This window comes from Symphalangus syndactylus, chromosome 9, assembly GCF_028878055.3.
Source record: "Symphalangus syndactylus isolate Jambi chromosome 9, NHGRI_mSymSyn1-v2.1_pri, whole genome shotgun sequence".
NCBI classification, from domain to species: Eukaryota; Metazoa; Chordata; class Mammalia; order Primates; family Hylobatidae; genus Symphalangus; species Symphalangus syndactylus.
This window is the reverse complement of record NC_072431.2, coordinates 59,394,031-59,418,531: the sequence shown is the minus strand read 5'-3', so window position 1 is coordinate 59,418,531 and position 24,501 is coordinate 59,394,031. Positions and strand designations below refer to the sequence as shown.

The 24,501-nt window shown below is 52.2% G+C and overlaps 1 protein-coding gene across 1 annotated transcript in view; it reads right to left on the bottom strand.

Moving 5' to 3' along the window:
• MUC12 (mucin 12, cell surface associated) overlaps positions 1–24,501 on the bottom strand; it is a 44,910-nt gene that overhangs the window by 3,717 nt on the left and 16,692 nt on the right. Inside the window, 10 exon segments of the mRNA XM_055294505.2 lie at positions 828–989; positions 1,754–1,916; positions 2,006–2,077; positions 2,454–2,605; positions 5,739–5,803; positions 6,137–6,264; positions 8,316–8,417; positions 9,363–19,889; positions 19,980–20,809; positions 21,257–21,396. Of these exon segments, the coding sequence (XP_055150480.1) occupies positions 828–989; positions 1,754–1,916; positions 2,006–2,077; positions 2,454–2,605; positions 5,739–5,803; positions 6,137–6,264; positions 8,316–8,417; positions 9,363–19,889; positions 19,980–20,809; positions 21,257–21,396 (12,341 nt within the window).

The following is a 24,501-nucleotide window of genomic DNA, read 5'->3' as shown; positions in this document are numbered from 1 at the left end:
CCAACAACTTTGGAGGCTGAGGTGAGAGGACTGCTTGAGGCCAGGAGTTTCAGACCAGCCTGGGCAATATAGTGAGACCCTATTTCTACAACATAATTTAATTTAATTTAATTTAATTTAAGGCCGGGCACGGTGGCTCACACCTGTAATCCCAGCACTTTGGGAAGCCAGGGTGGGTGGATCACTCAAGGTCAGGAGTTCGAGACCAGCCTGGCCAACATGGTGAAACCCCATCTCTATTAAAAATACAAAAATTAGCCAGGCATGGTGGAATGCACTTGTAATCCCAGCTACTCGAGAGGCTGAGGCATGAGAATCGCTTCAACCTGGGAGGCGGAGGTTGCAGTGAGCCAAGATCATGCCACTGCACTCCAGCCTGGGTGACAGCAAGACCCTGTCTCTTAAAGAAAAAAAAATAAGTGAGTTCAGCCCTCTCTTCCTCTCTGTCCATGTGATGCAGACTGCCATGTTGCCGTGCTGTGATGCAGCAAGAAAGTCCTCACCAGATGCAGCCCCTTGATCTTGGACTTCCCAGCCTCCAAAACTGTAAGCCAAATAAACTTCTATTGTTTATCAATTATCCAGTGGTGGTATTCTGTTATAATAGCACAAAATGGACTAAAACACTCTGCCAAATTGATGTATCCTATAGGAAGGCCGCCCTTTGCTGCACCCAGGGCTGGGAGGGTCTGGGCACCCCGTCTGGCCTCAGCTGACCTCTCTGATTGCTGGCCTGGAAGAAGCAGAGCCTTAGGACATTCAGACAGTGGCCACCCCAGGATCTGTCCCCTCTGTCTGGGCCTGTGGTGCTGGCCCCACAAGCTCACCTGTGCTGTTTTCTCTGGGATAGGCTGAATAAGATGACTAGGATGATCAATGCGAGCAGCAGCACCGCCATCACAGCCCCCACAATCCCATACACGAGGCTCTTGGCGATGTTGAATTCACAGGTCTCTCCCCAGTACCAGTGTGTGTCCGTATTTGGGCACCTGGGGACACAGACAAGCTCAGGCTGACCCCCAGAGATCCCTCACATCCAATATCCCGAGGGCTAACCCACTCTCCTGAGCACAGGAAACCAGATCTCCCTCACTCCAAGGGCTGGAGCTCAGCCCCCAGAGAGCCTGGGTCCCTGACTTCCTCAGGCTGATGGGCACTGAGGGAGTTGGGGGGACCTGGAGACTGCAGATCAGCAATTCAAATGACTAGGGCTCAGGGGGACCTGAGAGTGTTGGGTGTCTCGTCCCAGACACGTGCCATTCACCCACCTAATCTCTAAGCAGCTGCCACCTAAATGGGCCTGTTATCATGTTTTTTATTTTGCACTTTAATTTATGGTCTGTGGACTTAGTGCTCTGGCTGCAGCTAGAGGTAATCTTGACAGCATGGCAGAGATGACATCAGGGAAATTAACAATATAGACAGATACAGAGATTGAGATAGAGATACAAAGATAGAGATAGCGATACAGACAAAGATAGAGATACAGATAGATTTGGAAATTGACAGCATGAACTTTCTCAGGAAGGGATTGCCCAGCTCTGGGACCTCTGTGTCTATAATCTACTCCTACTCCTCACTCTTGTGGGTGTGGGGGGTGGGGATGAGGATACAGGGGAGAGGTATGTCCAGGAGTGGGGAGGAGGCACCTGCCAAGCTCTACTCAATCCCCCAACCCTGTGGGTGACTGCTGGGGAGGGGGAGGGCCCTATCACCAGGACAGAGTGGGTGCTGGGCTTGTGGGGACACTCACAGGCAGCGGGGGCCACTGCGTTGCAGCTGACATGTGCCCAGGTTACAGTTCATTTCCGACTTCGTTCCTTTGGTGCACTTGTTCACACAGGCCAGCTTCCCATCCAAGACATCCACATAGTAGAATTGGGCATATCCTTCGGCAGCCTTCTGGGTGCATTGCTCTGGGGGAGAGGGGCAGGCAGCATGCATGAGCCTGGCCAAAGCACCCCAGCCCCCACTCTTAGTGCCCACGCTCCACATAGCTGCTTACCCTGGAAGTCAAAGCCCGGCGTCACTGATGAATCCACGAAAGTGTCATTTTCACTATAGCACAGTATGGCCTCTGCCGAGAGTAGATGGGAAAGAAGATGGAACAGAAACACTTCCCTCTGCCTCCCTGGGGGTAGCCAGGCCTCTCTCTCTTCTTCTATACCACGCCCTCCCCTGGGCCAGTGCCCGTGGGGCTCTTTGTCCACCCTAGACATGCAGCTGTGCTTGTGAGAAGGCTCAAATGGGGATATGACAGCCTCAGCCTGGGACCCAGAGGGGGCTGTTGGGAACAGCTTTGGGATCTGGGGAAGGCACCCTGGGCCTGGCTTCTGGGTTCCTGTGGCAGAAGTCTTGGGAGTCCCAGAAGAAAGAAGAGATAGGGGAGGGAGAGGTCAAGGTCACGATCTCCAAGACACCCACAGGTGTCAAGGGGTTTTAGGTGAGCTTACCTCTGCAGGAATCAGGATTAACAAGAATTGTTTTGGTTTCATTCACAATCTTGGCCTTTACAATCTCTGCCAGGTTTTCAAACAGTTTCTCATACTCTAAAGTGTAGTCTGTCTCCAGGATGACATCGTTCTTGACCACGATGCTACCATTGCTGGAAGTGGGAATTGTTTCATTAGTTACCCATGTCACCACCCAGCCAGCGAGTGGAGCCCAAGCACCCAGAGGGGTAATTGGAGATGAAGCCGCCATGTGACCCAGAGGTGAGAAAGAATACAGAGTCTTCCCTCCAGCAGCTAACCACCCAGACAGAGGGAGGAGAGCAAAACGATTCAAGATCTCAAATATCATAATCACGATAAATGCCAATGAGTGAAATTCATCTCTCACAAAATAGAGGCTCTTGGATGAACAGATGGAGAGATTTGAATCCCTGTGTCCTGTTGATGTGAAAGTAAAATAGTGCAGCTGCTATGGAAAACAGTATGGAGCTCCTCAAAAAATTTAAAATAGAATTAATGCATGATCCAGCAATTCTACTTCTGGGTATATATACAAAATAACTGAAAGCAGGTCTTGAATTTATATTTGTACCCTCGTGTTTTTAGTAGCATTATTTACCATAGCCAAAAGGTGGAAGCAAACCAAGGGTCCATCAACAGACAAATGGAGAAACAAATGTGGTCTATTGTGGAATTATTATTTAGCCTTAAAAAGGAAGTACAGGGCAAGAAGTGTGGTGGCTCATGCCTATCATCTCAGCAATTTGGGAGGCCGAGGTGGGAGGACTGCTTGAGGCCAGGAGTTCAAGACCAGCCTGGGCAACATGATGAGACCCCATCTCTACAAAAAATACAAAAATTAGCCAGCCAAGTTGGTGCACACTTGTAGTCCCAGCTACTCAGGAGGCTGCGGCAGGAGGATCACTTGAGCCCAGGAGTTTGAGGCTGTGGTGAGCTATGACTGCACCACTGCACTTCAGGCAACAGAGCAAGACCACATTTTTTAAAATTTAAAAAACAAAGAAAAAGTTAAGTTTCTAACCTAGAAGCTACTCCTTCAATAGCCAATGATGCAGCTGTGGGGAGAGAGATTGAGACAAGGCAAGTCATCTGTCACTGTCATTTTGAAAGATAAGTCAGTAGTAGGACTCAGGAGGACTTGAACAAAAAAAATCCTGAGCCAACATGGAAAGACCAGAGTACCGATGCTGAGCCAGGGGCAAGGTTGGGGCACTGGGACCCTCTCTTCCCTGCTGCAAGGACACGGCACCCTTGAGGCGCCCTTCCTACCCCTCTATCTGCCTCTTTCCATTCTCCACTGGGGGCTCTGGCTAGATCTTAAATGTTGGTGCTTTCCAGCTTCATTCCTGGGAGACCCTCGTTTTGTGCCATGACCCTCCCTCGCCCCCGACCTGGGCCATCTCATCCCACTCCCAGGACTTCCAGTGACATCCATCTGGGGATACCAATGCCTGTGTCTCTCATAAGACCCTTTAGAGGCTGGGTGTGGTGGCTCACGATTGTAATCCCAGCACTTTGGGAGGCCGAGGCAGAAGGATCACTTGAACCCAGGAGTTTGAGACCAGCCTGGGCAACATAGCAAGACCCTATCTCTGCAAAAATTACAAAAATTAGGCCAGGGCAGTGGCTTACACCTGTAATCCCAGCATTTTCAGAGGCCAAGGTGGGCGGATCACTTGAGGTCAGGAGTTCGAGACCAGCCTGGCCAACATGGTGAAATACTAAAAATGCAGAATTTAGCCCGGTGTGATGACATATGCCTATAGTCCTAGCTACTCGGGAAGCTAAGGCAGGATAATCACTGGAACCTGGGAGGTGGAAGCTGCAGTGAGCCGAGATTGCACCACTGCACTCCAGCCCAGGCGACAGAGCAAGACTCTGTCTCAAAAAAAGCAAAACAAAAAAAATTACAAAAATTAGCCAAGCATGATGGTGCAGGCCTGTAGTTCCAGCTACTCGAGAGGCTGAGGTAGGAGGATTGCTTAACCCGAGAGGTTAAGCCTGCAGTGAGCCGTGATTATGCCACTGCATTTCAGCCTAGGCAAGAGAGCGAGAACCTGCCCCCACTGATCCCCCCAAAATAAGACCCTTTAGGGCACGTTCCACTGCTGCATCACGCAACCACTCCATGTGGCTGGGCCCTGGGCACTTCAAACTTGATGTGATGCACACTGAACTCATCATCTCCTTCCCCCATTCTACCCCTCATGATATTCCTCGACCCAGCACAGGGCACCCCACACCTCCAGCAGCCCAGAAATCTGCCCTCGTTCCTCATTCTTCCCTCCCTCCTCTCCCGCAGCAAATCCCATGGTCTGCTAGTCCTGCCTCCCAAAGACCTTTCATGCTGGACCTGTTTTCTCCTATACTGTCACCTATCTGGTGTAGGCCACCATCATCTCCAGTACAGACTTCTGCTTATGCAATCTCCACCCTACAGTCAGACTGAGCTGTCTACTCCGCAGACCAGACACTAGCCCTCTTGGGCCTACACTGCTGATGCCGAAAGTCTAACTAACTTGGCATGAGCCATCTTTCCAGCCTCCTCCCCCATCACTGCTCCTTTGCTCTTAAGCACCCAGCTGTTCTGAGCATCTTTAGGTTCCTGGAATCTGCCCTCCTCTCTCTCACCTCTGGGCTTCTTCTCATCGATTCCCTCTGCTGCAACTGCCTCTCCTTCCCTTCCCTCTCTCTGGATCATTACTCCTCATCCTTCAAGCCTCAGTTTTGCTGTTACATTTTTCTTCTTTTTGTAGAGATGGGATCTCGCTATGTTGCCCAGGCTAGTCTCAAATTCCTGGCCTGAAGTGATCCTCCCCCCATGGCCTCCCAAAGCATTGAGATTACATACATGAACCACCGTGCCCAGCCTGTTATCAGTTTTTCCAGGAAGAATTCCTTCTGCCCCACCAAGCTTTGCTTTTGGGACCTCTCCCAGGGCACCCTGTGTGCCCCTCACTGAAACTTTAAGCAGACTGCATAGCCACTTTTCCATCTGTGTGTTCTGCCACTCTGAGCTCCAGGAAAACTGGGACTACTGTGTTCCCAGCACCCAGCAGAGGGCTGGCTTTCAACAAATGTGTGTTGAGTGGATGAATGAATGAAGAATGAAAAGTGTCACAGCCCCCGGTGTTACTTAGCGGCTGCAGGCCTCTCTGACCCAACCAGTATTGATATTCTAGCCATTGATGATAGAAGGAGGCAGGAAAGCAGGGACAAGGAGGATTTCCCCACATCTATAAACCTGCCCCCCAATATACTCACAGCAATCTCCGAATGTTCACCCCTCTATACTGTGGAAGATCGTCGCCCTTCAAAACGACATCCATCTGAAAGAAGCAAGGCAGCGAAGGTCACACAGAGCTAGAGCGTGAAGACTCTCCTGTTCCCCTTCTTGAGACAGCCCTAGGCACCTTTCTGTGGAGCCCACGTAAGGTCCCATAGGAAGAAACACCAACCCAGGAAGCTCCCTCTGCCATAATGTGGGTCATGTGGGGCTGAAGGCTGGAAGCTCTCAGAGGACCTCCTTTCAAGACTTAGGGAGACTGGTAGGGAGGGGGCTCATGAGCAGAAGAACTCAGATCACTAAGTTGGGGTGCACCCCTCAATTTCCTCTCACATGGGACATCACCCTGGGATGTCTGGGTGTGCCTTGGTCTTACCCGGTTCTTGAAGAGGGTACTGAAGTTCTGGTATTCCTGGGAGGATAAGTCATTCATCTTCTCTGTGAAATTCCTGTAAGTCACTTTCACTCTCATACCTAAAGCAGCTCTGAGTTTTTCTGGGGTTTCTGTGGGAAAAGGCCATGATATGCGTAAGACAGCAACCTCCCAATAATGTCCCCCAGGATTGATACATTCTCTGCCTGCGGGTGTCTTGAAGGTGAAAGAAACTTAAGAGGAAGGTGGGGTCACTGTTCCCTGTCTCCCAAAACCCTGAGGAGCCAGTGGCCAGGAGGGAAAGGGACAGAACTAAGTACAGAAGCCCTCTGATGAGGGGGCAGGTGAGCTAATGGAAAGGGCCCTGGGCCAGGTGCTGTGGCTCACACCTGTAACCCCAGTGCATTGGGGAGATGGGAAGACCTGCCTGGGCAACAAAGCGAGACCCTGTCTCCACAAAAATAAAAAAATTAACCAGGCATGGTAGTGCACACCTGTAGTCCCAGCTACTCGGGAGGCTGAGGCCAGAGGATAACTTGAGCCCAGGAGTTCGAGGCTGTGGTGAGCTATGATCTGCACCTCTGCACTCCAGCCTGGGCCACAGAGCGAGACCCTATCTCAAAAGAAATGGAGGTTCTTAAAACTAAAAATAGAGCTACCGGCCAGGCGCGGTGGCTCACACCTGTAATCCCAGTACTCTGGGAGGCCGAGACGGGTGGATCATGAGGTCAGGAGATTGAGACAATCCTGGCTAACATGGTGAAACCCCATCTCTACTAAAAATACAAAAAAAAAAAAAATAGCCGGGCATGGTGGCGGGCACCTGTAGTCCCAGCTACTCGGGAGGCTGAGGCAGGAGAATGGTGTGAACCTGGGAGGCGGAACTTGCAGTGAGCCGAGATTGCGCCACTGCACTCCAGCCTGGGCAACAGAGCAAGACTCCATCTCAAAAAAATATATATATATACCATACAATCCAGCAATCCCACTGCTGGGTATATACCCAAAAGAAAGGAAATCAGTACATCGAAGAGATCTCTGCACTCCCATGTTTGTTGCTGTTCACAATAGCCAAGACTTGAAAGCAACCCAAGTGTCCATCAACAGATGAATGGATAGAGAAAATGTGGTACATATACACAGTGGAGTACTATTCAGCCATCAAAAAGAATGAGATCCTGTCAATTGCAACAACATGGATGGAACTGGAGGTCATTGTTAAGTGAAATAAGCCAGGCACAGAAAGACAAACATTGCACGTTCTCACTTATTAGTGGAATCTAAAAGTCCAAACAATTGAACTCATGGAGGCAGAGAGTAGAAGGATGGTTACCAGAGGCTGGGAAGGGTAGTAGGGTGGAGGTGAGAGGGAGGTGGGCATGGTTAATGGGTACAAAAAATGTATAGTTAGAAAGGATGGATAAAACCTAGTATTTAACACAACAGCGTGACTGTAGTCAATAATAATTTAATTGTACATTTAAAAACAACTAAAATAGCTGGGCGCGATGGCTCATGCCTGTAATCCCAGCACTTTGGGAGGCTGAGGCAGGCGGATCAGTAGTTCCATACCAGCTTGGCCAATATGGTGAAACTCCATCCCTATTAAAAATACAAAAATTAGCTGGGCATGGTGGCCTATGCCTGTAATCTCAACTACTCAGGAGGCTGAGGCAGGAGAATCGCCTGAACCCAGGAGGTGGAGGTTGCAGTGAGCCAAGATCGTGCCACCACACTCCAGCCTGGGAGACAGAATGAGACTCCCTCTCAAAAAATAAAATAAAATAAAAAAATAAAATAATATAAAATAGTACAATTGGATTGTTTGTAACATAAAGGTTAAATGCTTGAGGGAATGTGTACCCCATTCTCCATGCTGTGATTATTACACATTGCATTCCTGTAACAAAACATCTCATGTATACTCCATAAATATATACATCTACTATGTACCCCCAAAAATTAAAAATTACAAAAAATCTACCACCCCATTTTTCTACCTTCTACTTTTGTCCTTGAAGGCAAAGGTAGAAGGTTCGTGTTCTCCTTACAGTGTTGCTGGGAAGAGTCACACCTCCTCCACCTGCAAGTGAGGCAGTGGCTGATCCTTCCAACACTGCCATGCTGTTTTCAGGGGTCAAAGGGCCTGCAAAGAGCTGCAGGTCTCAGAAAAGGTCATTACCTACAGGGAAGGATTCCAGAGGGGACAAGCACTGGTAACCAACGTAGCCTTGGGGACAGACGCATTGTTTTCCATTCCAAATTTGTCCTTCCTGGCACAACCCTGTGGAGAGATAGAATCCACAGCAGTCACTGTGGGAGCCCAAAGGGCAAAAACATGCACTCCCATTCCAGGTGCAGTCACTCAGCATCGCACTGGAGAGCAGGTCGGTGCCAGATGACCGCACAGCAACGAAGACACCTCTGCTGCCACCCCTGCCCCCGGCAGATAGTAAGAAAGGGAGGAGGAACAGCAGAGAGTAAGGAAACAAAAGATATAAGAGGTCTAGCTATGAAAAAAGCACTCTTATGTACCAAATGGGGACAACTCTACCCATGGGATCACCTGGAACAGAGAGGAGAAAGAGTTGGAAATGTGAAACAAAACCACAGGAGGCCAAAGCAATCGCGGATTCTCATGATGACAGACAGAAGGAGGCTGGGCGTGGTGGCTCATGCCTATAATCCCAGCACTTTGGGAGGCTGAGGTGGGTAGATCACATGAGGTCAGGAGTTTGAGACTAGCCTGGTCAACATGGTAAAAACCCGTCTCTACTAAAAATACAAAAATTAGCTAGGCATGGTGGTGGGCACCTGTAATCCAAGCCACTCGGGAGGACAAGGCAGGAGAATCGCTTGAACCCAGGAGGCAGAGGTTGCAGTGAGCCAAGATCGTGCCATTGCACCCCAGCCTGGGCAACAGGCTGTCTCAAAAAAAAAAAAAAAAAACCCAGAGAGGAGGGTTCATGGAAGGATGAAAAATAAATAAATAAATAAAACCACCCTGGAGTCATAGAGGAAGGAGAGATTGTCATCATAGATGTGTGGGGACCAGTGAACGGCACTTGAACACTGGAAGTGGTATCAAACCCAGAAACTGGATAATCAGTAGACCCAAGTAAAGTGGAAGATAGAGGAAAAGAACCAAGAGAGTTTGTAATGGTTGAAGGAGACTCATGGACAGGTCTGGAGAAGAAGCTAAATGTGGATGAAATGGAAAGGGCAGTACCTGGTGCTAAGGTTTCCAGGCTTTCAGTAGACACAATTGTAGAAGTGAAGCTTGGACTGGTGTGGAAGGTGGTAGATTCGTCAGTGAGGCCTGATGTGCTGGAACTGGCAGGAAAGAGTGTTGTGTAAGTAGGGGATGGGCTGATGTAGAAAGTTGTAGATTCTCCAACAAGGTCTGAGGTTGTGGAGCGGGCAGGTAAGGGTGTTGTTCCAGTTGCTTCTGAACTGCTGTGGAAGGCTGTTGATTCCTGACCAATGTCTGTGGTTGTGAGGGTGGCAGGTAACACTATTAGGGTGAAGCCTGGGCTGCCAGGGAAGGGTGTAGATTGTTGACTATGAATGGAGGTTGTGGTGCTGTGAGAAAACGCTGTGGTTTCAGTTGAGCCTGCGCTGCTGTAGAAGGTGGTAGATTCCTCATTAAGGCCTGGCACTGTGGTGCTGGCAGGTGACACTGTTGACAGAGCTGAGCCTGGTTGGCTGTGAGGGGTGGTAAATTCTTGAGCAAAGGATGAAGTTGTGATGCTCCCAGGGGACAGAGTTGTGTCAGTTGAGCCTGGCTTACTGTGGAAAGTTGCTGATTCCTGACTGAGGCCTGAGGTGGTGGTGCTGGCAGGAAACACTGTTGTGTGTGTTGACCCTGCTTGGCTATCGAAGCTGGTGGGTTCTTCACTGATGCTGGAGCTTGTCATGCTGGCCGGTGAGAGTGTTTGGTCTGGTGTTCTGGAGCTACTGTAAAAGATAGTAGATTTTGCACTGAGGCCTGGCATTGCAGTACTGCTGGGTAACGTTGTTTGTGTTGAGCCTGGAGAGATGTAGAAGGTGGTAGATTCTGCACTGCGGCCTGAGGTAGTAAAAAGGGCAGGTAAGAGTGTGATTGCATTAGTATCTGGGCTGCTGTGGGATGCTGTTGCTTTCTCACTATGGCCTGAGGTTGTGGAGCTCTCAGGAAAGTGTGTTGTTGCAGTTGAACCCGGGCTGCTCTGGTAGCCTGTATATTCTTCAAAAAGAACAGGTGTGGTGCTAGGAGGTGAAGGTGTTGTGTGAGTTGTGCTGCTGTAGGAAGTTGTTGATTCTTCACTATGGTCTGAGGTTCTGGGGCTTTCAGGGAACAGTGTTGTCTCAGTTGAGCCTGGGCTGCTGTGGGAAGTTGCTGATTCATCGCTGAGGCCTGGTGTTGTGGTGCTGGCAGGTAACAGCATCGTGTGCACTGAGTCTGCCATGCTGGGGAGGGTTGTAGGCTTCTCACTGAGCCTTAAAGTAGTGGCACTGGCAGGTAACAGTGTTGTGTGCATTGAACCTGGCCGGCTGTAGAAGGTGGTGAATTCTTCACTAAGGCCTGAATTTGTCACGCTGCCAGGTGAGAGTATTGCCTCTGGTGATCTAGGGCTACTGTAGAAGGTGGTAGATTTCTCACTCAGGCCTGCTGTTGTGGTACTGCCGGGTAACGCTGTTGTTTCCATTGAGCCTGAACGGATGGGTGAGGTTGTAGGTTCTCCAACAAGAACTGAGGTCGCGGAGCGGGTAGGGAAGCGTGTTGTTCCAGTTGCACCTGGGCTGCTGTGGACTGTTGTTGATTCCTCACTACGGGCCAAGGTTGTGGAGCTGGCAGAAAAGTGTGTTGTTGGAGTTGAGCTCGGGCGGCTGTGGTAGGTTGTGGATACTTCAACAGGGGCTGGTGTGGTGCTAGGAGGTGAAGGTGTTGTGTCACTTGAGCTTGGCCAGCTCTGGAAGGTGGTAGATTCCTCCGGAAGGCCAGCGCTTGTGGAGCTGGCAGGGGTCAGTGTTGTGTGTAGCGAGCCAGTGCTGCTGTGGATGGGTGTAGATGCCTCCACGAGGCCTGAGGTTGTGGTGTCGTCAGGTAAGAGTGTGGTTTCAGTGGCGCCTGGGCTGCTGTGCAAGGTTGTAGACTGTTGACCAAGGGATGAGGCTGTGGTACTGCCAGGGGACAGCGTTGCCTCTGTTGAGCCTTGGCTGCTGTGGGAAGTTGTAGGTTCCTGACTGAGGCCTGACGTGGTGGTGCTGTCAGGGAACGCCGTCGTGTGCGTTGAGCCCTTTTGACTATGGGATGTGCCGGATTCTTCACTGACGCCTGAGCTTGTTGTGGTCGCAGGTGAGAGTGTTGCATCTGGTGATCTGGGGCTGGTGTAGAAGGTGGTTGATTTCTCACTGAGGCTTGGTGTTGTGGGACTGCCGGGTAAAGTTGTTGTTTCGGTTGAGCTTGGACTGAGGGTTGAGGGTGTAGATTCTCCAACAAGGCCTGAGGTGGTGGAGCGGGCAGGTGAGAGTGTTGTTCCAGTTGAGCCTGAGCTGCTGGGGAAGGTTGTTGATTCCTCACCGAGGTCGGTGGTTGTGAGGGTGGCAGGCAACCCTGTTCGGGTGGAGACTGGGCTGCTGGGGAAGGCTGTAGATTCTTCAGTGAGGCCCGAGGTGGTGGTGTCCTCAGTGAACAGCGTTGTGTGAGTTGCGGCCTGCTGGCTGTGGAAGGTTGTAGGTTCTTCACCACGAACTGAGGTTGTGGTGCCGCGAGGGAACACTGTGGTTTCAGTTGAGCCTGGGCTGCTGCTGTAGACGGTGGTAGATTCCTCACTGGGGCCTGGCGTGGTGCTGCTGGCAGGTGACACTGTTGAGTGAGTTGAACGTGGTTGGCTACGGGAGGTGGTGGACTCTTCACTGACGCCTAGGCTTGTCATGCTGGCAGGTGGGAGTGTTGTGGTTGGTGATCTGGGGCTGCTGTAGAAGGTGGTAGACGCCTCACTGAGGCCTGGTGTTGTGGTGCTGCCAGACAACGTTGTTATTTCAGTTGAGCCTGGACTGATGGGTGAGGTTGTAGATTCTCCACGACCTGAGGTTGTGGAGTGGGCAGGTGAGGGTGTTGTTCCACTTGCATCTGGGCTGCCGTGGAATGTTGTTGATTTCTCACTGTGTCCCGAAGTTGTGGAGCTGGCAGGGAAGTGTGTTGTTGGAGTCGAGCCTGGGCTGTGGTGGTAGGTTGTAGATTCCTCAACAGGGGCTGCTGCGGTGCTAGGAGGTGAAGGCGTTGTGTGAGTTGAGGCTGGGTGGGTCTGGAAGGCGGTAGATTCTCCCTGAAGGCCAGGGCTTGTGGAGCTGGCAGGGGACAGTGTTGTGTGTGGTGAGCCAGTGCTGCTGTGGACGCGTGTAGATGCTTCAACGATGCCTGAGCTTGTGGTGCTGTCAAAGAAGAGTGTTGTGTGAGTGGAGCCTGGGCTGCTGTGGGAGGTTGTAGATTCTTGACCAGAGGATAAGGTTGTGGTACTGCCAGGGGACAGTGCAGTGTCAGTTGAACCTGGGCTGCTGTGGGAAGTTGTCGATTCCCGACCGGGACCTGAGGTGGTGGTGCTGGCAGGTAACAGTGTTGGATCCGTTGAGCCTGGGCTGCTGTGGGAAGTTGTAGACTCCCGACTGAGGCCTGGCGTGGTGGTGCTGTCAGGGAATGCTGTTGTGTGCGTTGAGCCTGGTCGGCTGTGGGAGGTGGTGGATTCTTCACTGACGCCTGAGCTTGTCGTGCTGGCAGGTGAGAGTGTTGTGTCTGGTGATCTGGGGCTACTGTAGAAAGTGGTAGATTTCTCACTGAGGCCTGGCGTTGTGGTACTGCCGGGTGAGGCTGTTGTTTCCGTGGAGCCTGAACTGCTGGGTGAGGTCGTAGATTCTCCAACAAGAACCGAGGTTGTGGAGCGGGCAGGTAAGACTGTTGTTCCCGTTGCGTCTGGGCTGCTGTGGTATGCTGTTGATTCCTCACTACGGCCTGAGGTTGTGGAGCTGTCAGGGAAGCGTGTTGTTGCAGTTGAGCCCGGGCTGCTGTGGTAGCTTGTAGACTCTTCAACGGGGCCAGGTGTGGTGCCAGGAGGTGAAGATATTGTGTGTGTTGTGCTGCTGTGGGAAGTTGTTGATTCTTCACTACGGCCTGAAGTTGTGGAGCTTTCAGGGAAGTGCATTGTTTGAGTTGAGCCCGGGCTGCTGTGGTAGGTTGTAGATTCTTCAGTAAGGCCTGAGGTTGAGGTTGTGGAGCGGGCAGATGAAGGTGTTGTTGCAGTTGCAACTGGGCTGCTGTGGACTGTTGTCGATTCCTCACTACGGCCCAAGATTGTGGAGCTGGCAGAAAGGTGTGTTGTTGGAGTTGAGCTCGGGCTGCTATGGTAGGTTGTAGATAGTTCAACAAAGGCTGATGTGGTACTAGGAGGTGCAGGCGCAGTGTCATTTGAGCTTGGCCAGCTCTGGAAAGTGGTAGATTCTCCCTGACGGGTTGTAGAGCCGGCAGGGGACAGTGTTGTGTGTGGCGATCCAGTGCTGCTGTGGACGGGCGTAGATGCTTCAAGGAGGCCCGAGGTTGTGGTGTTGTCGGGTAAGAGTGTTGTTCCAGTGGAGCCTGGGCTGCTGTGGATGGTAGTAGACTCTGGACCAAGGGATGATGCTGTGGTACTGCCAGGGGACAGTGTTGTGTCTGTGGAGCCTGGGCTGCTGTGGGAAGCTGTAGATTCCTGACTGAGGCCTGGCATGGTGGTACTGCCAGGGAACGCTGTTGTGTGCGTTGAGCCTGTGTGTGGTCGGCTGTGGGAGGTGGTGGATTCTTCACTGACGCCTGAGCTTGTCGTCCTGGCAGGTGAGAGTGTTGTGACTGGTGATCTGGGGCTACTGTAGAAGGTGGTAGATTTCTCACTCAGGCCTGCTGTTGTGGTACTGCCGGGTAACGCTGTTGTTTCCATTGAGCCTGAACGGATGGGTGAGGTTGTAGGTTCTCCAACAAGAACTGAGGTCGCGGAGCGGGTAGGGAAGCGTGTTGTTCCAGTTGCACCTGGGCTGCTGTGGACTGTTGTTGATTCCTCACTACGGGCCAAGGTTGTGGAGCTGGCAGAAAAGTGTGTTGTTGGAGTTGAGCTCGGGCGGCTGTGGTAGGTTGTGGATACTTCAACAGGGGCTGGTGTGGTGCTAGGAGGTGAAGGTGTTGTGTCACTTGAGCTTGGCCAGCTCTGGAAGGTGGTAGATTCCTCCTGAAGGCCAGCGCTTGTGGAGCTGGCAGGGGTCAGTGTTGTGTGTAGCGAGCCAGTGCTGCTGTGGATGGGTGTAGATGCCTCCACGAGGCCTGAGGTTGTGGTGTCGTCAGGTAAGAGTGTGGTTCCAGTGGCGCCTGGGCTGCTGTGCAAGGTTGTAGACTGTTGACCAAGGGATGAGGCTGTGGTACTGCCAGGGGACAGCGTTGCCTCTGTTGAGCCTTGGCTGCTGTGGGAAGTTGTAGGTTCCTGACTGAGGCCTGACGTGGTGGTGCTGTCAGGGAACGCCGTCGTGTGCGTTGAGCCCGGTTGACTATGGGATGTGCCGGATTCTTCACTGACGCCTGAGCTTGTTGTGGTCGCAGGTGAGAGTGTTGCATCTGGTGATCTGGGGCTGGTGTAGAAGGTGGTTGATTTCTCACTGAGGCTTGGTGTTGTGGGACTGCCGGGTAAAGTTGTTGTTTCGGTTGAGCTTGGACTGAGGGTTGAGGGTGTAGATTCTCCAACAAGGCCTGAGGTGGTGGAGCGGGCAGGTGAGAGTGTTGTTCCAGTTGAGCCTGAGCTGCTGGGGAAGGTTGTTGATTCCTCACCGAGGTCGGTGGTTGTGAGGGTGGCAGGCAACCCTGTTCGGGTGGAGACTGGGCCGCTGGGGAAGGCTGTAGATTCTTCAGTGAGGCCCGAGGTGGTGGTGTCCTCAGTGAACAGCGTTGTGTGAGTTGCGGCCTGCTGGCTGTGGAAGGTTGTAGGTTCTTCACCACGAACTGAGGTTGTGGTGCCGCGAGGGAACACTGTGGTTTCAGTTGAGCCTGGGCTGCTGCTGTAGACGGTGGTAGATTCCTCACTGGGGCCTGGCGTGGTGCTGCTGGCAGGTGACACTGTTGAGTGAGTTGAACGTGGTTGGCTACGGGAGGTGGTGGACTCTTCACTGACGCCTAGGCTTGTCATGCTGGCAGGTGGGAGTGTTGTGGTTGGTGATCTGGGGCTGCTGTAGAAGGTGGTAGACGCCTCACTGAGGCCTGGTGTTGTGGTGCTGCCAGACAACGTTGTTATTTCAGTTGAGCCTGGACTGATGGGTGAGGTTGTAGATTCTCCACGACCTGAGGTTGTGGAGTGGGCAGGTGAGGGTGTTGTTCCACTTGCATCTGGGCTGCCGTGGAATGTTGTTGATTTCTCACTGTGTCCCGAAGTTGTGGAGCTGGCAGGGAAGTGTGTTGTTGGAGTCGAGCCTGGGCTGTGGTGGTAGGTTGTAGATTCCTCAACAGGGGCTGCTGCGGTGCTAGGAGGTGAAGGCGTTGTGTGAGTTGAGGCTGGGTGGGTCTGGAAGGCGGTAGATTCTCCCTGAAGGCCAGGGCTTGTGGAGCTGGCAGGGGACAGTGTTGTGTGTGGTGAGCCAGTGCTGCTGTGGACGCGTGTAGATGCTTCAACGATGCCTGAGCTTGTGGTGCTGTCAAAGAAGAGTGTTGTGTGAGTGGAGCCTGGGCTGCTGTGGGAGGTTGTAGATTCTTGACCAGAGGATAAGGTTGTGGTACTGCCAGGGGACAGTGCAGTGTCAGTTGAACCTGGGCTGCTGTGGGAAGTTGTCGATTCCCGACCGGGACCTGAGGTGGTGGTGCTGGCAGGTAACAGTGTTGGATCCGTTGAGCCTGGGCTGCTGTGGGAAGTTGTAGACTCCCGACTGAGGCCTGGCGTGGTGGTGCTGTCAGGGAATGCTGTTGTGTGCGTTGAGCCTGGTCGGCTGTGGGAGGTGGTGGATTCTTCACTGACGCCTGAGCTTGTCGTGCTGGCAGGTGAGAGTGTTGTGTCTGGTGATCTGGGGCTACTGTAGAAAGTGGTAGATTTCTCACTGAGGCCTGGCGTTGTGGTACTGCCGGGTGAGGCTGTTGTTTCCGTGGAGCCTGAACTGCTGGGTGAGGTCGTAGATTCTCCAACAAGAACCGAGGTTGTGGAGCGGGCAGGTAAGACTGTTGTTCCCGTTGCGTCTGGGCTGCTGTGGTATGCTGTTGATTCCTCACTACGGCCTGAGGTTGTGGAGCTGTCAGGGAAGCGTGTTGTTGCAGTTGAGCCCGGGCTGCTGTGGTAGCTTGTAGACTCTTCAACGGGGCCAGGTGTGGTGCCAGGAGGTGAAGATATTGTGTGTGTTGTGCTGCTGTGGGAAGTTGTTGATTCTTCACTACGGCCTGAAGTTGTGGAGCTTTCAGGGAAGTGCATTGTTTGAGTTGAGCCCGGGCTGCTGTGGTAGGTTGTAGATTCTTCAGTAAGGCCTGAGGTTGAGGTTGTGGAGCGGGCAGATGAAGGTGTTGTTGCAGTTGCAACTGGGCTGCTGTGGACTGTTGTCGATTCCTCACTACGGCCCAAGATTGTGGAGCTGGCAGAAAGGTGTGTTGTTGGAGTTGAGCTCGGGCTGCTATGGTAGGTTGTAGATAGTTCAACAAAGGCTGATGTGGTACTAGGAGGTGCAGGCGCAGTGTCATTTGAGCTTGGCCAGCTCTGGAAAGTGGTAGATTCTCCCTGACGGGTTGTAGAGCCGGCAGGGGACAGTGTTGTGTGTGGCGATCCAGTGCTGCTGTGGACGGGCGTAGATGCTTCAAGGAGGCCCGAGGTTGTGGTGTTGTCGGGTAAGAGTGTTGTTCCAGTGGAGCCTGGGCTGCTGTGGATGGTAGTAGACTCTGGACCAAGGGATGATGCTGTGGTACTGCCAGGGGACAGTGTTGTGTCTGTGGAGCCTGGGCTGCTGTGGGAAGCTGTAGATTCCTGACTGAGGCCTGGCATGGTGGTACTGCCAGGGAACGCTGTTGTGTGCGTTGAGCCTGTGTGTGGTCGGCTGTGGGAGGTGGTGGATTCTTCACTGACGCCTGAGCTTGTCGTCCTGGCAGGTGAGAGTGTTGTGACTGGTGATCTGGGGCTACTGTAGAAGGTGGTAGATTTCTCACTCAGGCCTGCTGTTGTGGTACTGCCGGGTAACGCTGTTGTTTCCATTGAGCCTGAACGGATGGGTGAGGTTGTAGGTTCTCCAACAAGAACTGAGGTCGCGGAGCGGGTAGGGAAGCGTGTTGTTCCAGTTGCACCTGGGCTGCTGTGGACTGTTGTTGATTCCTCACTACGGGCCAAGGTTGTGGAGCTGGCAGAAAAGTGTGTTGTTGGAGTTGAGCTCGGGCGGCTGTGGTAGGTTGTGGATACTTCAACAGGGGCTGGTGTGGTGCTAGGAGGTGAAGGTGTTGTGTCACTTGAGCTTGGCCAGCTCTGGAAGGTGGTAGATTCCTCCTGAAGGCCAGCGCTTGTGGAGCTGGCAGGGGTCAGTGTTGTGTGTAGCGAGCCAGTGCTGCTGTGGATGGGTGTAGATGCCTCCACGAGGCCTGAGGTTGTGGTGTCGTCAGGTAAGAGTGTGGTTCCAGTGGCGCCTGGGCTGCTGTGCAAGGTTGTAGACTGTTGACCAAGGGATGAGGCTGTGGTACTGCCAGGGGACAGCGTTGCCTCTGTTGAGCCTTGGCTGCTGTGGGAAGTTGTAGGTTCCTGACTGAGGCCTGACGTGGTGGTGCTGTCAGGGAACGCCGTCGTGTGCGTTGAGCCCGGTTGACTATGGGATGTGCCGGATTCTTCACTGACGCCTGAGCTTGTTGTGGTCGCAGGTGAGAGTGTTGCATCTGGTGATCTGGGGCTGGTGTAGAAGGTGGTTGATTTCTCACTGAGGCTTGGTGTTGTGGGACTGCCGGGTAAAGTTGTTGTTTCGGTTGAGCTTGGACTGAGGGTTGAGGGTGTAGATTCTCCAACAAGGCCTGAGGTGGTGGAGCGGGCAGGTGAGAGTGTTGTTCCAGTTGAGCCTGAGCTGCTGGGGAAGGTTGTTGATTCCTCACCGAGGTCGGTGGTTGTGAGGGTGGCAGGCAACCCTGTTCGGGTGGAGACTGGGCCGCTGGGGAAGGCTGTAGATTCTTCAGTGAGGCCCGAGGTGGTGGTGTCCTCAGTGAACAGCGTTGTGTGAGTTGCGGCCTGCTGGCTGTGGAAGGTTGTAGGTTCTTCACCACGAACTGAGGTTGTGGTGCCGCGAGGGAACACTGTGGTTTCAGTTGAGCCTGGGCTGCTGCTGTAGACGGTGGTAGATTCCTCACTGGGGCCTGGCGTGGTGCTGCTGGCAGGTGACACTGTTGAGTGAGTTGAACGTGGTTGGCTACGGGAGGTGGTGGACTCTTCACTGACGCCTAGGCTTGTCATGCTGGCAGGTGGGAGTGTTGTGGTTGGTGATCTGGGGCTGCTGTAGAAGGTGGTAGACGCCTCACTGAGGCCTGGTGTTGTGGTGCTGCCAGACAACGTTGTTATTTCAGTTGAGCCTGGACTGATGGGTGAGGTTGTAGATTCTCCACGACCTGAGGTTGTGGAGTGGGCAGGTGAGGGTGTTGTTCCACTTGCATCTGGGCTGCCGTGGAATGTTGTTGATTTCTCACTGTGTCCCGAAGTTGTGGAGCTGGCAGGGAAGTGTGTTGTTGGAGTCGAGCCTGGGCTGTGGTGGTAGGTTGTAGATTCCTCAACAGGGGCTGCTGCGGTGCTAGGAGGTGAAGGCGTTGTGTGAGTTGAGGCTGGGTGGGTCTGGAAGGCGGTAGATTCTCCCTGAAGGCCAGGGCTTGTGGAGCTGGCAGGGGACAGTGTTGTGTGTGGTGAGCCAGTGCTGCTGTGGACGCGTGTAGATGCTTCAACGATGCCTGAGCTTGTGGTGCTGTCAAAGAAGAGTGTTGTGTGAGTGGAGCCTGGGCTGCTGTGGGAGGTTGTAGATTCTTGACCAGAGGATAAGGTTGTGGTACTGCCAGGGGACAGTGCAGTGTCAGTTGAACCTGGGCTGCTGTGGGAAGTTGTCGATTCCTGACCGGGACCTGAGGTGGTGGTGCTGGCAGGTAACAGTGTTGGATCCGTTGAGCCTGGGCTGCTGTGGGAAGTTGTAGACTCCCGACTGAGGCCTGGCATGGTGGTGCTGTCAGGGAATGCTGTTGTGTGCGTTGAGCCTGGTCGGCTGTGGGAGGTGGTGGATTCTTCACTGACGCCTGAGCTTGTCGTGCTGGCAGGTGAGAGTGTTGTGTCTGGTGATCTGGGGCTACTGTAGAAAGTGGTAGATTTCTCACTGAGGCCTGGCGTTGTGGTACTGCCGGGTGAGGCTGTTGTTTCCGTGGAGCCTGAACTGCTGGGTGAGGTCGTAGATTCTCCAACAAGAACCGAGGTTGTGGAGCGGGCAGGTAAGACTGTTGTTCCCGTTGCGTCTGGGCTGCTGTGGTATGCTGTTGATTCCTCACTACGGCCTGAGGTTGTGGAGCTGTCAGGGAAGCGTGTTGTTGCAGTTGAGCCCGGGCTGCTGTGGTAGCTTGTAGACTCTTCAACGGGGCCAGGTGTGGTGCCAGGAGGTGAAGATATTGTGTGTGTTGTGCTGCTGTGGGAAGTTGTTGATTCTTCACTACGGCCTGAAGTTGTGGAGCTTTCAGGGAAGTGCATTGTTTGAGTTGAGCCCGGGCTGCTGTGGTAGGTTGTAGATTCTTCAGTAAGGCCTGAGGTTGAGGTTGTGGAGCGGGCAGATGAAGGTGTTGTTGCAGTTGCAACTGGGCTGCTGTGGACTGTTGTCGATTCCTCACTACGGCCCAAGATTGTGGAGCTGGCAGAAAGGTGTGTTGTTGGAGTTGAGCTCGGGCTGCTATGGTAGGTTGTAGATAGTTCAACAAAGGCTGATGTGGTACTAGGAGGTGCAGGCGCAGTGTCATTTGAGCTTGGCCAGCTCTGGAAAGTGGTAGATTCTCCCTGACGGGTTGTAGAGCCGGCAGGGGACAGTGTTGTGTGTGGCGATCCAGTGCTGCTGTGGACGGGCGTAGATGCTTCAAGGAGGCCCGAGGTTGTGGTGTTGTCGGGTAAGAGTGTTGTTCCAGTGGAGCCTGGGCTGCTGTGGATGGTAGTAGACTCTGGACCAAGGGATGATGCTGTGGTACTGCCAGGGGACAGTGTTGTGTCTGTGGAGCCTGGGCTGCTGTGGGAAGCTGTAGATTCCTGACTGAGGCCTGGCATGGTGGTACTGCCAGGGAACGCTGTTGTGTGCGTTGAGCCTGTGTGTGGTCGGCTGTGGGAGGTGGTGGATTCTTCACTGACGCCTGAGCTTGTCGTCCTGGCAGGTGAGAGTGTTGTGACTGGTGATCTGGGGCTACTGTAGAAGGTGGTAGATTTCTCACTCAGGCCTGCTGTTGTGGTACTTGTGGCTAATGTTGTTGTTTCCATTGATCCTGATCTGATGCGTGAGACTGTCGGTTTTCCAGCTAGAACTAAGGTTTTGGAGTGGGCGGTTGAGAGTTTTATTCTCATTGCTCCTGAGTTGCTGTGGGGTAGTGTTGATTCCTCACTGCTGCCCGAGTTTGTGGAGCTGTCAAGGAAGTGTGGTGTTGCAGTTGAGCCGGTGGTAAATATGACTGACTCCTCATAGCCACTAAGGATTGTAAAAGGGTCACTTGAACTGGATTTGGATGCAGGAGTTGTATTACCTCCAATACTGGTGTTTACTGTTGAGCCTGTGATTTGAGAGAAACCAGAGAAAGTGCTATGATTTATGACTGTCTCCTTACGTTCAGTGGCAGTCAATTCTGACACATCTGGGCTGGAAGACACCTGGTCAGCCCATGATATTGAAGCTCAAGTTTCCCTTTCGGGGGCATAGGAATGTTCAAGTGAACCTGTAGATTTGAAGAAATTTTTTTATGTTGTAGACTAGTAGTCCCCAACCTTTTTGGCATCAGGGACCGATTTCATCTAAGTCAATTTTCCCAAGGACTTGAGCTGTTGGTTATTGTGAGGATGGTTTGGGGATGATTCAAGCACATTACATTTACCATTAGATTCTCATAAGGAGGGTGCAGCCTAGATCTCTTGCACGCACAGTTCACCACAGGGTTCGTCCTCCTGGAAGAATCTCATGCTGCTGCTGATCCGACAAGACGCAGAGCTCAGCTTCGCTGGCCCGCTACTCACTTCTTGCCATGTGTCCCAGTTCCTAACAGGCCACGGACCAGTTCTGGTCTGGGGCCAGGGGGTTGGGGACCCCTGTTATAGACCCTTGTGTCTTCTGTGGAATATAACCATTTGGCTAGTGGGCAAGGTGTCACTACATAATTTTCTGAGTCTTGACTGTGATTTGTAACTTGAATTTTTAGGGCCAGGTGAGGTGGCTCCCGCCTATAATCCCAACACTTTGGGAGGCCGAGGCAGGCGGATCACTTGAGGTCAGGAGTTTGAGACCAGTTTGGCCAACATAGTGAAACCCCATCTCTATTAAAAATACAAAAAAATTAGCCAGGTGTGGTGGTGTACACCTGTAATCCTAGCTACTTGGGAGGCTAGGGCACGAGAATCGCTTGAACCCAAGAGGTGGAGGTTGCAGCGAGCTGAGATCATGACACTGCACTCCAGCCTGGTGAAAGAGTGAGACACTGTCTAAAAAAAAAAAAGAACTTGAATTGTTAGTAGTATGGCTCTGGGTTTTCACATCTGTATGGTTGTGGAGAACCGTACTTATATGCCTCTGTCCAGTATTGCCTGCTCATTCCACCCTAGCCACACTGGGACATGTTCATCTATCAAGGTGCTCAGGCATCAATTCCAGCAGAAGGTTGTACTCACACAAATGCCCCCACACACATTCCTTTTGTTCCTCACATTCTGCGTTTTGCAGACCTTATATTGTCTGGCTTACACATCGTACTTGTCCATTTTCACACTGCTGATAAAAACATACCTAAGGCCAGGTGTGGTGGCTCATGCCTATAATCCTAGCACTTTGGGATGCTGAGGTGGCAGATCACTTGAGGTCAGGAGTTCGAGATGAGCCTAGGCATCATTGTGAAACCCGTCTCTACTAAAAATACAAAAATTAGCCGGGTGTTGTGGCCAGCACCTGTAATCCCAGCTACTTGGGAGGCTGAGGCAGGAGAATCACTTGAACCCGGGAGGCAGAGGTTGCAGTGGGCTGAGATTGCACCACTGCACTCCAGCCTGGGTGACAGAGTGAGACTCTGTCTCAAAAAAAAAAAGAAGAAGAAGAAGACATACCAGAGACTGGGTAATTTATACAGAAAAAATGGTTTAATGGACTCACAGTTCCACGTGGCTGGGGAGCCCTCACAATCATGGTGGAAGGTGAAAGGCACATCTTACATTGGCAGCAGGCAAGAGAGAGAATGAGAACCAAGTGAAAGGGGTTTCCCCTTATAAAACCATCAGATCTCGTGAGACTTACTTATTCATTACCACAAGAACAGTATGGGGGAAACTGCTCCCATGAATCAATTATCTCCCACTGGGTCCCTCCCACAACACCACAACACATGGGAATTGTGGGAGCTACAATTCAAGATGAGATTTGGGTGGGGACACAGCCAAACCATATCTGGTCTGACAAGTCTCTCTTCCTCATCCTTGACATCTGAGAGACCCCTTTGACCTCTAACCCTGCAACTGCCACCAACCCAGGAAAAACAGAAGAGCTAGGGCAGTCACTCATTCCACGGGCTATTCTCTGTCTCCTTTCTCTCCAGATGCATTTACATACACAGGAGCTAGCCACCTCTATTAGGCCTTTCTTGCATTGCTATAAAGAAATACCTGAGCCTGGGTCATTTATAAAGAGAAGAGGTTTAATTAGCTCACAGTTCTGCAGGCTGTACAAGAAGGATGGTGCTGGTGTTTGCTTCTAGGGAGGCCTCAGGAAGCTTCCAATCATGGCGGAAGGTGAAGGGAGAGCAGGCTGGTCACATGGCAAAAGCAAGAGCAAGAGAGAGGCAAAGAGGGTAGGGGAGGTGCAGCACATTTCTCTCTTTCTTTCTTTTTTTTTTTTTTTTTTTTTCTGAGACAGCCTGTCACCCAGGCTGGAGTGCATTGGCGTGATCTCGGCTCATTGCAACCTCTGCCTCCCAGGTTCAAGTGATTCTCCTGACTCAGCCTCCTGAGTAGCTGGGATTACAGGCACCCACCACTGCACCCGGCTAACTTTTGTATTTTTAGTAGAGACAGTTTCACCGTGATGGCCAGGCAGATCTCGAACTCCTAACCTCAAATGATCTGCCTGCCTTGGCCTCTCAAGAGTGCTGGGATTACAGGCGTGAGCCACCAAGCCCAGCCAATGCCACACACTTCTTTTTTTTCTTTTCTTTTTTTTCTATGCGTAGTTTCACTCTTGTTGCCCAGGCTGGAGTGCAGTGGCGTGATCTTGGCTCCCCGCAACCTCTGCCTCCCCGGTTCAAGTGATTCTCCTGCTTCAGCCTCCCAAGTAGCTGGGATTACAGGCATGCACCACCATGCCTGGCTAATTTTGTATTTTTAGTAGAGATGGGGTTTCTCCACGTTGGTCAGGCTGGTCTCAAACTCCTGACCTCAGGTGACCTGCTCGCCTCGGCCTCCCAAAGTGCTGGGATTATAGGCATGAGCCACCGCGCCAAGCCCACACACTTCTAAAAGACCAGATCTTGTGTGAATTCAGAATGAGAGCTCCCTCATCACCAAGGGGATGGTCCAAGCCATTCAACAGGGATCTGCCCCCATGATCCAAACAACTCCCACCAGGCCCCGCCTGCAACACTGGGGACTACAACTCAACATGAGATTTGGGTGAGGACAAATATTCAAAGGCTATCATCATCCTTCTTGGAACACTGCCACCTCTACCTGGTCATCCTGCAGCCCTCGTAGCCTGCCCATGGAGTGCCTCCTGCACCCTGGTTCAGGCCCACTCAAAAGACTACAACTGTAAAAAAAAAAAATGATTAGCTAGGCTGGGCACAGTGACTCACGCCCATAATCCCAGCACTTTGGGAGGCTGAGGCAGGCAGATCACTTGAGGTCAGGAGTCCAAGACCAGCCTGGCCAATATGGCGAAACCCCATCTCTACTAAAAATACAAAAATTAGCCAGGCATGGTAGCATGCGCCTGTAATCCCAGCTACTTGGGGGGCTGAGACAGGAGGGTCGCTTGAACCAGGGAGGCAGAGGTTGTGGTGAGCCGAGATGGCACCATTGCACTCCAGCCTGGGTGACAGAGCGAGACTCCATCTCAAAAAAAAAAAAAAAAAAGCATTATCTCGGCCCTGGACTGGAGGGGCTACTGTATTTTCTCTGTGCTACTTAGAACAT